The 16499-nt window shown below is 36.2% G+C and overlaps 1 protein-coding gene across 3 annotated transcripts in view; it reads right to left on the bottom strand.

The window, feature by feature from the left end:
• LOC123319422 (G-protein-signaling modulator 2) overlaps positions 1 to 16499 on the bottom strand; it is a 174277-nt gene that overhangs the window by 16555 nt on the left and 141223 nt on the right. The window contains exon 9 of one of the 3 annotated variants that reach the window (XM_044906401.1): positions 7542 to 7791. The exons of the other annotated variants lie outside the window; for them this stretch is intronic. Coding sequence (XP_044762336.1) covers positions 7713 to 7791 — 79 coding nt within the window. The 3' untranslated portion in view covers positions 7542 to 7712. Of the gene's footprint in view, positions 1 to 7541; positions 7792 to 16499 lie in introns of those variants that run through there. 3 annotated transcript variants of the gene reach the window in all.

Here is a 16499-nt window from a genome sequence, read left to right as displayed (position 1 = left end):
GGTGGAATCGCAACTATATAGAAGAATGATCTTCAGTTCAATACCGGAGGTGAAAAATTAAATCAGTTGACTTAATGTCAGCTATGATCATAACTCTTTTAAATCAAGTAAGTTGAATGAATGTTTATTCAAAAGAAGAAAGTTTAACGGCCGGTTTCATAATCAAACCTTAATGCCCGTTTTCACCAACGATCCCTAAACAAGCCCCTACCTAAGTATTCCTTAGCTTTAGGGAGTACCTAACTCTACCCTTAATATAAATTTGTTTTCACCGTACAAAGGTACACTTTGTTAAGGAATACTTATCTAGGGAATGGATAGGAGCTCGTAGCTACGAAATTTGGCTACGAGGGTACAGACGTAATGGTTCACCGAATCGCACGATTTTTTATGTCTTGCAAACAGATTTCCGTTTTTATTCTGCTGAAATATTCCAATGTCCTGTGCCCTATATTCATTGTTTTCCTGTAATAAAAAAGAAATGTTTTTCGTATCAGATTTCAACAGTATAACGAAAACATAGGGATCTGTGCTCGTGACATTGACCTGTAGTTTGACGTTAAAAATTTTAATTTTTTTGAGAGAAATTACGCAAGTATCTGGCTTTTAAATCCGAACAATCATGAAAAGAGAAAATAGAAGTGAGCTTTTATAGAATACATAGTACTCCGCTCTACACATGCACTCCTACATAACACTGGATTATGTGATCTATCTAAAAACAGAAAGTTGAAGTGGAGATATCTTCGAAAAATGATTCAAATTCATTTCATAATAAAGTTCAGTACACACCAAATTCTTGGCAGAATCTTGACAAAGAAGTTAGATCAAAAAAGGAGTTACCTATATGGAATATTCCAAATAGAAAGATTCATGAGAAGAAAAGATAAATTCCAGAATGTGCTCATGTTTTTAAATAATGTGAAGATTGAAAGATGAGAATAGAACAAAGTGGTATATTTTTTCTTGCATTGAATGCTATATTGAAAAACACTCAAAGCAGTCAAAGCATATTTCAATAACAGTTGAAGTGTTTTTATGTGAAGTGTTAATGTCGATTACACAACTTTCAGTACTCTCCTCAAGCATATCAATTAAAAATTCTGATTTCTATATATTGTTCAATATTTTTTCCCAAATATTCAATTTCCTATTGATAATAATTCACTCAACTTCCTTTCTATAGGAAAGTTAGTTATTTATATAACAAGTGAGTTAAATGAATGTTTATTCATGAAAAGAAAGTTTAACCCACGAGCCCGAAGGGCGAGTAGGCTAAATGAATAAAAATTTATATACTTCATTCAAATTTATTTTAGCAGTCGGTTGGCCATGAAATGATTTTCTCAAGTTTTTATAACTAGAACGAAGTTAGGTTGGCACTCATGAAATGTCGTTAATGTCATAACGCCGTTGCCACAACTAATATCAATTTTTATTACGAAAATGCCGAAAGATATTGAAAAAAGAGGCAGGGTTTCAGGAAGTGCTATTTAGAATTCAGGTCCGCTCATTCAATATCATTCAAATAGAATGATATTCTAAAATCCACAATACGTCAGACGGTAGCGAACATATTCAATGTAAGAGAATTTATATAATGTTCATCTAAATCATCTGAATCCGACATATATTTCAGCTGGATATTTCCACAATCAGAAAGATTGTGAATGAAAAGGATGACAAAGAATTTCCTTCTATTGGGAGACCCAAAAAAGTGGTGACATTTGAGAATTTTATGTTTGAGTGAAATAATGCGAAAAGTTTACTACAGGATTTTCGATAAATGTCATCGGAGAATAAGTTCCTTAAAATGGATTTTTCTATTTTTCATTTGACTTGTCCTATACAATGTAAATGTCTTAAGGTACTAATAAATACCTATAATAATTATTATTAGGTACATCAATGTATTAAGATGAAAAGCCACAAATACGCGCAAGTCGCCCTGTTACTTGTTTATTCATGTGAAATTCATCTTAACTTGAAACTTCCTTCAATTCATTTTACTTATATTGATGCACGATGATTTTCGTTGAAGAATTTAACATTCATGTAATTATCTGTTAATTCCTTCGGGAGATACCCATTCCCGCATCATATGCATTTCATCCTCGAGTTAATATTTTTGAAATCTTCAAATGATGTAAACCAAAGAAGATAACGAACATTAACTCTCCTCACGCTAGTGCATATTATGATATTATACTGATCTCTTGTATTTTCCATGCGAATAACTGGATTTGGTATGTCTTCAAACATTTTGTATAAACTTCAATTATGTTCGTCACATATTTTCCGAAGAGATTCGACATTGTGATAAAATACGTAATAACAGAAACTTTTACGTAGAACGGGCAACATAGCGTTGATTTAAAACCCAAAAATGTTTTGACAAGCGTCATAACCCCACATTTTCGTACTATACAGAGTGAAATGTGTCAAATTTCCATGGCCAACCGACTGCTAAAATAAATTTGAATGAAGTATAGTTGTATACAAAATTTTATTCAATTTTGATAAGGAATCAAATGATAACACTTTCCAGAGAATTATCTAATTAATGGAAACACATAAAGGGTGTCGCTTAGATTGATTATTGCTAGGGCATTATTCAATCCATAGCAACAACAGCAAGATGACGTTTATCCGCTCATATTCATCCTATTTTATTGCACTTGTGAGTGGAAAAAAATTCATTTCACTGACTAGATCAACGACATCAACGTCAACTTACCCTTGTTGCTATAGGCAATGTTGACTTTAATTAAACGTCAAAATGGAATAAGAAATTTTATTCCGTTTTGATTAGGATTGAAATGATAACCCTTTCCAGAGAATTATTTAATTTATGAAAAGATGACATGAAAGGTATCGCTTCGATTTATTGTTGCTAGGGCATTATTGGATCCATGGCAACAAGACCAAGATGACGTTTATCTACTCACGCTCGTATTATTTTTTCCACTTGTGAGTAAAAAGAAATTTATTTCACTGAATGGATAAACGTCAACTTACTTGCTGCTATGCGTTGAATAATGTCGTTTTTAAACGTCAAATGGGAACAAACACATAATATTATTCATTAAATTTTTATTGCATAACAAGTACAGATTACAGGTATTTTCATGTTTTCATGTTCATATGAAAAATAACAAATTATCGGTATTTACATGAAGCTCTGATGTTAATTTTATCTAATATTATAAGCTTTCTGGATTGGTGGTACGTTTTACAGAGAATAACCATTTTGCTGCAGTGGACATACTCGTAAAGAGGTGAAGGATTACTAACGCTCGTTTGCACCGACTTATTTAAGGCAGGCTTAACATTGCGTCATTCTCATTTCAGTAATGGCTATATTGCTAAAGAAATAAGATAAATAATAAAGCCTTAACTTTAAGGTGGCCTTAAATGAGTCGGTGCAAGTATCAATAATGCCCGTTTGGAATTATTGATTCTTGCTTATCAAGCTGAAACCATATTCATACTTGAAACAAAAATTATTCATAGATTATACAGGGTAAATCCTCATAAGCTGTACATACCTCATACAGTGATAGGTGACAAAAAATACCCCACATGATGGGTTTCACACCGTTTGATTGATTGATACAGGGCGATTTCCAGTTTTGGGACAATTTTCAAAATTCTCCATTAGACAAATGAATCATCACAAATTTATGGAATTTGGAATACAAGAGTACCACATAAATCTCTAAATAGATGGGGTGAGAGATTTTCAATTTCCAGGCAGGACTTAAACTTTCATATATTTCCAGAAATCATGATGGAAATCATCCCGTATAAAGAAAAGTTGGGAAACTGATGTGCTAATTCAAACCACACTGTATATCCTTCAATAAAGTCTCATAAAATTTCATGGCACACCAACAAATTCTGAGAAAAAAAAGTGAATACAGGCACTCGGTGAGTGAATTTTTTTACGGCTTTATTTCAAAGGAAAACCTGTACAGAAGAATGTGGAATATGATAACCTGTGGGATAAAACCAATAGAGTTCGATTGCATCTTGATAAATGAAGTAGAACAAAAAAAACAGTGCCTCTGAAATGATCGTTCAAGAATTCTCGGACCTGCAAACTTTGTTGGGGCGTAGGGCCTCGTGTTGAAAATAAAGTACGCGTTGATTGATATCACCCAATAATTGCGGTAAACGATTAGTGAAGAAGTCACAATACATTTGCGCATTCAACGGTCCATCAAAAAAATTAGGTCCAATCAATTGGTCATCAACAACCGCACCACATATTAATAGGAAATCTATATTGCAAATGCCTTTGAGTTTTTGCATGTGAATTTTCTCAGTCCCACACATGCAGATTTCTCATATTTACTATACCGTCTCTGTTGAATTCAGGCTCGTCAGTAAACATTGTTCTAGAAATTGTCCACCTTCTCCCAACATGCCAATTTGAAAAACAGAGTCTTGGTCCAAAATCACCAGGTTCCAAACGCTGAACTCTGGTAAAATGGCATGGATGGGAGTTCTTCGAAGTTGGGTTTAACATGCTGCTTTTTGCGAAACTCCTGTTTTTTGTGCCACCTTGGATTGTTTTCAACCATTTCCAGAATATTTTCGTTATCACTAATCATAGCTTCCCGACGGGGTTTCGAATCTGGAAATTTTCCATATTCCCTACAATACCTGAAGGCTGATGAGAAAGGCTGGTAATTTGGAATCCGAAAAAAATAATTTCTTCCATTACCACCGCAGAATCCATAAATGAATATCATGTGGGCATATTCTACAGATGAAAATTAGTATGTTATTATCGAAATACTTGAAAGGTTACCCTCATTTAAAATCAAGCCGACGAATAAAACAGGTTTTGTTCAATCATAAAAAACATTCATATACAATGGTGGGCTTTTTAAAACGAAACAGACGAGATAACGGGCGGACTAAATTTATTTCGAAAAAATGCTCGGACACGTTGATTTTTGTTTCCAGGGGGACAACTTTTAAGGTCAAATTCACAAGTATATCGCTTCAACCCTTGGTGTTAGAACACCAACCCCTAAATTTTTATTAGAAAAGATAAGGGGAGTGATACCTCATTTGAAAGGCCTTTTCATCCTGAATTCAGCATATTAATTTTTTTCTCATTTAATGCATTCATTTTCGAGATATTCAATTTGAATTTCGTACAGTACCAGTCATTCCGCTAACCATGCTATGTGAAATCATCAATTATTTGACTAATTCATTCTGTGGTTACGATGGTATCAGTGAATTGTCATCATTAGACAACGAAATAATTATTATTGGTAATTACTTTCCTCAACAATTAAGGTGGTTGTTTGGTCTGTTTCGTTTTGAAAAGTCCACCCTGTATTTAAAGTAAATTATATTGTTTCTATGGAAAAACAGAGAGCGGATAATCTTCGAGCAGAAAACCAGTGAAGTTTATTCATTGCACTTTCCAAGTGTCTGCATTAACAATTTTTTTCTCAGAATTTGTGGGTGAGCTATGAAGTTTCATGAGACTATATAGAAGGGTATATAGTGTAGTTTGAATAAGAATATCAGTTTTTTCAATTTCCTTCGTACAGGGTGATTTTCATCATGATTTCTGAAAATATTCGAAAATTTAAGTCCAGCCCTGGAAGTTGAAAACCTCTCACCTCATCTAAATAGAGATTTATGTGGTACTCCCGTATACCAAATTTCATGAATTTGTCATGATTCATTTGTGGAATGAAGGATTTCGAAAATATGACCCAAAACTGGAAATCGCTCTGTATCAATTAAACGAACGGTGTAAAGCTCATCATGTGGGGTATTTTTGGAACCGCTTGAACGTCACCAATCACTGTATGAAGTATGTACAGTTTATCGGGATTCCCTGTACGTATATAATTCTCACATACACTGCGCAAAAAAAATTAACGCACATTATGGAAATCTCAAATTTATTCTACAACTGAAGGTGTTCTCAATGATAATTATTTTCATCAGAATTATGCATGCATATGTTATCCACTTTCAACGGTTTTCTTCAATACAGATGTTTTTTCCCAGCAGGAATAAAAAAAGATGATAATATCAGATTTTGAATGTATTGGCTCCATTCTAAAATCAGTTGTTCTCGATCAACTCTAGTGATCAATAGTTTTTCTTTCGTTTGATTTTCTACACTCGATCGCTATGCAACGCGAAACACGCAATTTGACCCAAGAGGAATGTGCTCAAGCGGTAGTTTTGCGAGAAGATGGGTGGACATACACAAGAATTGCAGAAAGGTTTTGAGTTTCCCATACAAGTGTGTCCAGAATGTTGCAGCGATTCAGGGAGACAGGTATGAATGTCCGAAGACCAGGACAGGGTAGACCACGGGTAACAACTGCCATTCAAGAAGGTTACTTGAGAGTTTCTTCGTTGAGACAACGGTTTGCAACCGCTCGCCTCCTTCAAATTCAGCTTGAGCACACTCATGGGGTGCAAATTAGCATTCAGACAATAAGAAATCGCCTCAGAGAATATGATTTAAGGCCTCGTTTCGCGGCAAGAGGCCCAGCTCTTACCCCAGCCCATCGAAGGGCGCGTTTGGATTTTGCTAGAGAGCATATCCATTGGGAAGAGGCCGATTGGGAAAGTGTTCTCTTCACAGATGAGTCTAGATTCTGCCTCTATCATTGTGATCGACGTTCCCTTGTATACAGACGTCCACATGAAAGATATGCTCAGTGCAATTTCCTGAATACTACTGGTTTCGGGGGAGGATCGATTATGGTATGGGGTGGAATATCTTTGACTGCTCGCACAGACCTAGTGGTCGTTGATAATGGAGCTATGAATGCTGATAAGTATATAAGGAACATTCTTGAAGAGCATGTAGTGCCATTTGCTCCATACATGAAAATTTCATTTTTATGGACGATAATGCCAGACCCCATCAAGCTCGCATCGTTCAGGAGTACCTTGAAGAGGTTGAAGTCTCTCGAATGGAATGGCCAGCAAGAAGTCCAGATCTCAATCCGATTGAGCAGGTTTGGGACAACCTCAATAGGGGGCTGAGAAGTTCAGAAAATCATCCAGCTACTCTTAATGACTCAGGATCCAACTCGGAGAAATCTGGGAAGGATTAGATCAGAACATTTTAAGATCACTCATTTTAAGTATGAACCGTCATTGACGAGCTGTAATTAACGCAAGGGGTGGAAATACCAAGTATCAAATCACTTATCAGCATTTCAGTATTTTGAAAATTGTTCATTTCTCTTCTTTCACATAAGATTCGGTGAAATCCTGAATTTTTCTTCCATTTAATGTGTCTTGTTTCGTTCAAAACCTTCCCGAGAGAACAGAAAAAACAAGTTATAAAGTCAATGTAGAGTTAACTTTCATTAAAATTGAGATTTTCAGAATGTGCGTTAATTTTTTTGCGCAGTGTATTTCAAAAACTCCGAAAGTCAATATTCATTGCAATAATATAACTTTATATAATACTCAGCCTCATAACAATAGGGCAATTTAAACTCTAGCATATTATTATACCACAATGAAAAAAAAAACAATTATGTTTATATTCAGTTCATTTTTTCGAATGTTCATACAATATAATATTTAGATTTTAGCATAATAATAGAACAATAATTATTCAGACAAACTACAAATAGATGTAATTGAATATTATGTACTTCATCCTACTTGAAAACATAGAAGAGACAGAGATTGTTGCTCAAGATCTATTTATTTTTCTTGTTTTGCGCATTGGAAAATATCCCGGTTCCATCAGCTGCATGTGTAATGGTGCCATTAGGTATTCTAGAAAAAGAGGATTTCATGAGAGATTATACAAATTCACTTCCTTATCTGAATATCAGTTATCTCAATTTCCCTATCGATAACATAGTCGTTCGATTTGCTTCAGAAATAAAACTACATTAATAATAGTGCTACCTTAGAAGCACTCTTAAATTATCTAGTCAACGGAAAGTTTCAACTTTCAAGGTTTCCAAAAGGAAATTTTGTTGTACTTGTATTTTTTCATCTACCCAGAAAAAAATTGATAATAATAACGACACGACTTTCGTTCTTTGTCCTAACTTCTATACTAGGATTTTCCGGTTAATTATGCACAAAAACGAAAAGAAAATACCTTTTTTTAGTATGAACTTTGCTTTTGTGATAGTTATAGTGTGAATACTCATTCTTCATTTTTTTAATAATTTTTGATAATTCACAAAGACCGCGCGATGAGAGTGGGGTGTTTACATTTACAAGCCCAGACAAACTTCAAATGTCGTCAAGAAAGTGTAAATACGATGCTGATGCATTTTGTTTTATATGTGGTCAATTTATTATAATTCGTGACGTGACATACGAATTAAAGACATCTCACGTTCTCTCTGAAGCCTATGAAGCATATTTTGACTTTCCTGTTTGGAATCAAGACAAGCCATGGGCACCACATGTTGCTTGTAGATATTGTAAATGATATCATCGACTCAGTCTCCTAAACACAGAAGCAAACTTTTTCATGCCATATATTTTTTTTTCATCTAATTAGGATCTAAACTATCGAAATTTTATGCTTTGCAGTCAAAGTCAAATTGGGTGTTGACCCGTGTAATGTCTGGCCTGCCTGGCAACTATCCGGTAGATGGCCTGCCGGGTAGCCATTGTAACGACGTAGACGGTGCAGCCAGCGACGCCAGCTGTCCGCAGTCCCATTCCTTTTTCCTCTCTCTTTCACATCCTTTATAGGGGTGCTCTTTCTGATCATTTCTCTACCCCTCACCCGAACCGAGAAAAGGGAGCACAAACCCATGGAAATGGTGATAACAAGAAGCCTCGGAAACAAGTCGCTGCCTGGGGAGCGAGCCGGCGCTGGACATGACAGCATGCGGGACGTCGGTGGCAAGATGTTGAGGAAGCGGGCTCCTGCTGCAAAATCACCTCCCCGACTCAATATATCCAAGAAACTGACACTCATAATCGACATCTTGAATAAGGACATTTTACCTGAGTACCTACTGAACGGAAGCTCATTGGAATATATGCATCTGGTTTTTTACTGTGCAGTAAGGAGCAATAATTCGCCGAACGAACAACGATGGTCCAAAATTACACAAATTACACGCGCCACCAAGGCGGAAACGTCTTTAACACAAAACAGAAAGGCTAAAAAGAGACATTGAATGACTGACGGAGTATTTGAACGGGAATCGCGGAATAAAGGTTGTGAAAGCTGCCAAAGAAATCATGGATGAAAACAGGACACACACAGAACGAGAGACGGAGAATGCTACAGCTCACCACTGCCTCGACACTCTGAAGCAAAAGTTAAGTCTGTATGCAGAACGCCTGAGGAGATATAAAAGCAATTACAGCCGGAAAAGAGACAATAATTCATTCGAAAAGTCCGAAGAAACTTTCTACCGGTCACTCACATCGTCGAATAGAGAAAATGGAAAGTTACCACCAAAGGAAGCCATAGAACAATTCTGGACCGAACAATTATCAACGAAACCTCAGTTCAATGGAGATACCGGATGGATTGAAGATGAAAAATCTGAAGCTATAAAATATGAGCCGATGCAGCATGACAAGATCACAATTGAAGAAGTAAAATCAGCTATCAGAGGACTACACAACTGGAAAACACCTGGGCCTGAAGGATTGCAGAACTTCTGGATCATGCATGACAAATTGACCTCCGCTATAAATGATGTCATTGAAAATCCTGAAAGGCTGCCAGTATTGCTCACACACGGCACAACATACCTGCTACCTAAAAACCAGAGGAATACAGAAGACCCATCCAAGTACCGACCAATAACATGTCTTCCAACGATGTACAAATTGATCACATCGTGTATTTCAAACCGAATTCATAATCATTGTGAAAAGAACAACATCATTGCCATGCAACAGAAATGATGCACCAAAGACAGCCGAGGGTGCAAAGAACAACTACTAATTGATTCAGTTATCTGCAATCAAGCGTTCTCCAAGCAAAGGAATCTTTACGCTGCGTACATACACTACAAAAAAGCATTCGATTATATACCTCACGAATGGCTCTTGACAGTCTTGAAGATTTACAATGTGGATTCCAATATTGTTAAGTTCATGAAAAACGCCATGTCAACATGGCGAATTAGTCTTCAAATGAAAGCAGCAGATGGCTCCATTACTATTCCAATAAAACGCTGAGTGCTCTATGGTTCTGTATGGCCCTGAATCCCTTGTCTCATAAATTCAATTCTACGGATTACGGATTTGCCTTCAAAAGGGCAGTAGAACTATGATGAAACTGAAACATCTCCTTTACATGGACCATTTGAAACTCTTCGCATCTACCAAAAAAAACAAAAATGCAACAGATGCTGAATATGGTTGAAGGATTCTCGGAAGACATCAAAATGAAGTTTGGACTAAAAAAATGTCGACTGCTGAACATAACGAGAGGGAAAAGAGAAGATGGCACGTTCAAACTTGAGGAAGGTGCAGAAATTGAAGCATTAAAGGAAGGAGACACATACAAGTATCTAGGCATAAAACAGGCAAGAAAAATCAATCAGACCCAGATGAAGAAAGAATTAACGGGGGAGTTCGCCCGAAGATTGAAAAGGATAATGAGAACTGGTTTTAACAGCATTAACAGTTACGCATTCGGTATCATCTCTTGGACCACCACCGATTCAGCAGCCTCACAGAGAAAAATAAGGACAATGATGACTAAACACAATAAACATCACCCCAAAAGCTCAATAGAACGGACAGAGCTGACACGTCATCTTGGGGGTAGAGGAATTTTTGATTTGTCCAACCGTATGTCCCAGGAAATTGAAGGACTTCGAAAATATTTCCTGAGCAAGGCTGCTTCATCAGAACTCCAACGAGTAGTTTGTATTGCTGATAGTTCTACACCGTTAAAGCTACAGCAGGACCACTTGGAAACCGTCGAACACTCTGCGGAAAGTAAAATGCAGAAACTGATTGACAAACCTTTGCATGGAGGGCACCAAAACAAGATCAACCATGATTACGTCGACATATCAGCGTCGAACTACTGGTTGACTTCCGGAAGGTTGTTTTCCGAGACAGGTGGCTCCATCCTCGCCATCCAGGACCAGGTGATTCTAACAAGGAACTACATGAAATATATCGCCAAGGATCCCTCAGTGAAGGACGATAGCTGTCGTTATGGATGTGCGACACATGAAACTATCCAGCACATCACCAGGGGATGTCAGAAGTTTGCGGGTACGGAGTACAATAGTAGACATGATGCTGTTGTCAAGATTCTTCACCAAGAATTGGCATTAAAACACAAACTTCTAATTTCGACAAAGGTTCCTTATTACAATTACCATCCGGATGCTGTATTGGAAAATGAACATCACAAGCTTTACTGGGATCGCACGGTTCTCACAGACCGGAAAATAACTCACAATAGACCAGATCTCTTATTGCTCAATAAGGATGAGGACACAGCACTATTCACCGACGTGGCGATTCCAAATAATAACAATCTTCTGCATAGACACACCGAAAAATTTCAAAATACAGAGATCTAGAGGAACAAACCAGGAGACAGTGGAAGCTGAAAGATATAAAGACCATCCCTATTGTCATTTCATCTACAGGCCTGATACCGAAGAATCTACCAGAAAACTTGAGGAAACTTCAGTAGGACGAAAATATCTATACAGTCATGCAGAAGGCGGTACTGCTGGGAACGGCGAGAACTGTACGCAAGTACATGTTGAATGCAGAGGAACACCGTCTGCTTCGACAGGAGGTGCAGGTAAATCAGGAATCCAACCGACGGCAGGGAGCCGAGGAGCGACCTGGACCCGACCACCACCACGAGCCCGAAAACCCGGAAAGGGCTCTAACAGAGCTTAATCCTTTTTATATCTGAGATATCTGGGGTAAGTGAATGTTCCTCTGGAGAGGAGTGTGAAAGCCGCAAGGCTAAAGTCATAATATTTAATTCTCCTGAGACAGAGGGCTTCGTGCTCGCCATCCAGGATCAGATGATTCCTACCAGGAACTACATGAAATATATCGCCAAGGATCCCTCAGTGCAGGACGATAGCTGTCGTTATGGCTGTGCGACACATGAAACTATCCAGCACATCACCAGGGGATGTCAGAAGTTCGCGGGCACGGAGTACAAAAATAGACATGATGCTGTTGCCAAGATTCTTCACCAAGAATTGACACTAAAACACCAACTTCTAAGTTCGAAAAAGGTTCCTAATTACAATTACCATCCGGATGCTGTGCTGGAAAATGAACATCACATCAGCTCTACTGGGATCGCACGGTTCTCACAGACCGGAAAATAACTCACAATAGACCAGACCTAATATTGCTCGATTAGGACGAGGACAGAGCACTATTCATCGACGTGGCGATTGCAAATAATAACAATCTTCAAGATAGGCACAGTGAAAAAATTTCAAAGTACAGAAATCTAGAGGAACAAACCAGGAGACAGTGGAAGTTGAAAGATCAAGACCATCCCTTTTGTCATATTATCCCTACGAACATGAATGATATGAAACACAGAATTTATGAAGATTATGAGTGGGGAAGAACAGATATATACCTAAATATAGTTTAGAAGTTAACTCAATCAGTACCAGACAACCGCTTAAAAAATGGAACTGTAATAGTTTAATAAGGCCTGGTACTTTCACTTGCGAATAGATAAATTTATTCGATAGATAAGTCTTATTCGTAGGATAACTAAAAATGCAGTCTTTTCGCTTTCAGATAGTGTTATTCATCGAATAAATCTGTCATTGAAACTTAATCATTTGTCATAGATCGAATGTCGGTACGTCGTTATTGGTTGAATTTTTTTAAATTCTTGATGTATGCTTATTTTTTGTGTGATTTTCACGAAATATTTGCTTTTAAGTAGGAATTATGGCAATTTCTACAATGCGGTGTCTTATTTCACATTAATCAGTGAGAAGTAGTATATCGTGTTTTCATAGAATTGTTATTCGTCAAATAATTTCATCTGAAAGCACCGAAATAAGGTATCCTTCAGATAGTAAATTTTTTGACAGAAACTTATTGACAGTGAATAAAATTTATTCGAAGGTGAAAGTACCGGGCCTTAATCTAAAGTATTTCATAGATATCTTCGTCAAAGATTGCATTTTGCTCAAGTATATCATGACAGTAAATTATTTTTGAGAATTCTATCCGATGTAGGATTATTCACTCCAAACTCTATTTTTCGAGAACTTTACGATTTGTTGCACCGAGGATAATCATAAAGCAAGTTTTCGATCATAAAATGAATAGTGATGCGTTCATCGATGATCTCCAATCATCTATATTGAATCAAGAAGTGACATTGAGTGAAGTGAAATATATTTTGAAAGATTTTGGAAATCCGTTGTTGCCATATGACAAAGTGAACGTTCAAATGTTACTAAGGGCCCGTTCCGATATTGCTGGTTTTACTGGCCCGCAATCGAATAACAATAGAACTCGAACTACTGGGCCAATAGGCATCGTCTCTGAAATACTGACAGTACTGTTCAGGAATATCGGAACAGACGGTAAATGGATCATTTCAAAAGATGACTAGATTGGAAAATTTTCATATATATTATCCTAGAATTAATATTAGGTTGAATTATAAACCGTTGGATGCATTTGCTGATGAAATATTTGGGATAGCTTCTTATTGTGGGGAATTTACCTTGGTATGTGACTTATTGGAAGAAATGCAGAATCATGGAATTTCCTTAAATTTTGATCCTGAGCATAATATTACACATGAGAATATAATAGCTAATTTAAATCGTGGTATTGCAGGAAATTTGTTTCATGATAAGCAACTTGGATTTTCAGGATGCCATAGGAATACTAAAGTATATGAATATAAAAAACAAAAATTATTAAGTTTGTAAATTATATTTATTGAATATTTTGTCATCATTACAAGGTGTTTCAATAACTATTGCTTTCATATCCATAATATTCTCACATAAATAGCAATCAATTTAGGATTCGAATAAATCTATGAAATGTTTTCATATTGTTCTCTCTTATTAGGTGATGAAAGACATAGGTTTCTGGAGATTCTTTTATTTAATTACATCAATACATCAGTTGTGGTGAAGGTGACATACACATATTTTTTAAATCAGCAAATAATAAACAAAGTGTTGTGGTAATCTTATAAAAATCTTGAACTTTATCTCAATTATTATTACACTGATGGAGGCACAGACTCATAGCACAATAATTCAATATCTTCAACATACGTTTTCAAATCATCACTTTTCAATTTAAAAAAATATAACAAAGGGTGCTCAAGAGTATCTTGAAGGGTCAGATTTGCACAGATTTTACACATAGAAAGAAATTTCAGTGTAAGAGGATTGTACGATATCGAGTAGGTACTTTTTAAGTCTTCTATAAGAAGGCAATACTCAGATTGATAACCATAATCCATATCAATCAATAGCCCTGATTCTAAATGCAAATTTTTTTCCCCGTATGATGTATGAATGAAATGTCTACATAACAAAAAACATCTATTAAAAAATTGTTTGTTTTCACTGGAAACTATTCTACAAGGGAAACCTTCAATTTTGAATTTTTGCTTTTAAAATTACTGTCGAATGTTGAGATTTCATTTGTTGACTACCATTTTCTGCTTCTCTTGAAGTAGTTCGATATTTCACCATTATACTACTAGGATATTTATAACATGAAATTTTTTTGCTTGGCCTTTTACAAAGGCAATAAATTTACCCGAAAGTACCCACATTTTGGAAAGAATGTTAGCTTCTTCAAATTCTAGGGGAAATTCATATATAAATTTTTCGACAAGTTCAGGTTGGTAGCTGAAGTAATCTCTTATGGCACCTTCTCCAATAGTGTTTATGAATGACATAATCTGATGGGATAAAACTTTATTAGCAATTAACACATATGTAATATATTTTTTTGTTGACTTTCATACAATTGATTATTGGGTAATGCTGTAAAGACCCCAAGGCAGTGTGTTGTGGGAATTAGGAATCATGTAACGTTTGTCATCTTTATAGCATAAAGCAATCTTTCTTTGTTCTAGTGAGAAGACATTATGACATTCAGAAACTATATTTCTCTGTTTAATATACGTTACACTATCATTCAGTAAGCACTGTAAAAAATTATTATGATGAATTTTTCACAACATTCTTTTTTATTCCCTTGATTTATTTAATTTCTTCTGAATCAACACAATAAGAGTACATTTTCGAAATCCAACGAAATCCGTCATCATTAAACCGTTATTTTCATCTTTCCTAAGTCCAAAAGTTTTTTTATTCACTCTTGGAATATTGTATACATTATCAGGAGGATAGTATGATGTATCATCTCGAATATGACAATGTTGTCTAATTTGCTCGTATGGATCTTGATTACTGATTTCATAAGTTAAACTTTATCAGTATCTACATAGTTAAATATACAATCCTGGAGGGTGGGTACAAAATAATCGTTGTGGAATTCATATAGGCATATCTTCGAAATATCTAATACTGGCATTACAACATATATTGGTTTATCAAATGTTAGTAGTCGTTGTTGCATTTCGATATCGTAGTCGAATATTTTCAATCGTTTTTTCAAATACAGCATTATTCATCAATTTGAATAAGTTCTTTTCGGATTCATTGCAGGCAGCTTGTCTAAGAAGTGTATTTTTATCAATATAAACTTTGAGTCAGGCAGACTGTTTGAATTTAAGGACTCTATGAATTTTTTTGAGTATCAGTGCATGACTAAGAGCTTGTTTCAGAGTTCTATAGTGTAGAATATAATTTTTCTTTGGAAATAAAGTTGTTAGTATATGGATTGTTTTTTTGAACCTGGAGGTATGTGAGTTTCTGCACAAAACGGTAGATCTGCGGATGATAAACCCATGCATCCTATTAGACGCTGCAACTATTCTCTCAATGTGCCGATCAAACAAAAGTTTAGAATCCATGATTCCAGAGCCAACACCTCGTTCACCTCACGTACGGGGTGATCCCCAATATACTATACTACACTATTATATATTATCCTGATTCTCCGTAGGTACCGAAGTACCCCTCAGAAGCTCCGTGAGCTTGTACGAGTTCGGAGAACCACTTGTGTTCTGTGTAGGCTTTGTTACTGTGTCCTTACGCCACCTTAGGCACAGCACTGTTAATTTGAACCCAACAGTGAATGGTGGCCCATACCCGTATCGACTAGAAAATTTCTTCCCAAGCCCGGGATCGAACTCAGTACCTTGCGGTTGCAATTTACCGAGCCGACGCTCTAACTACCAAGCTACGGACGCTATGGTAATAATGATTTACCAGATTTTTGTTCCTGCTGAATGTGATTTTCAAACATTTATTTAAGTTTAGGAAAAGGTGGTTTCTTTCACAATACTCGTAAAAACCTTTAATATCCTGCTGAAGCCGCCTACAATCTTCCACACTCTGGATCAGCAAGAAAATTTTGAG

Source organism: Coccinella septempunctata, chromosome 1, assembly GCF_907165205.1.
Source record: "Coccinella septempunctata chromosome 1, icCocSept1.1, whole genome shotgun sequence".
Classification (NCBI taxonomy): Eukaryota; Metazoa; Arthropoda; class Insecta; order Coleoptera; family Coccinellidae; genus Coccinella; species Coccinella septempunctata.
Note: the sequence above shows the minus strand (reverse complement) of the source record. Positions and strands in the feature narration are given on the sequence as shown.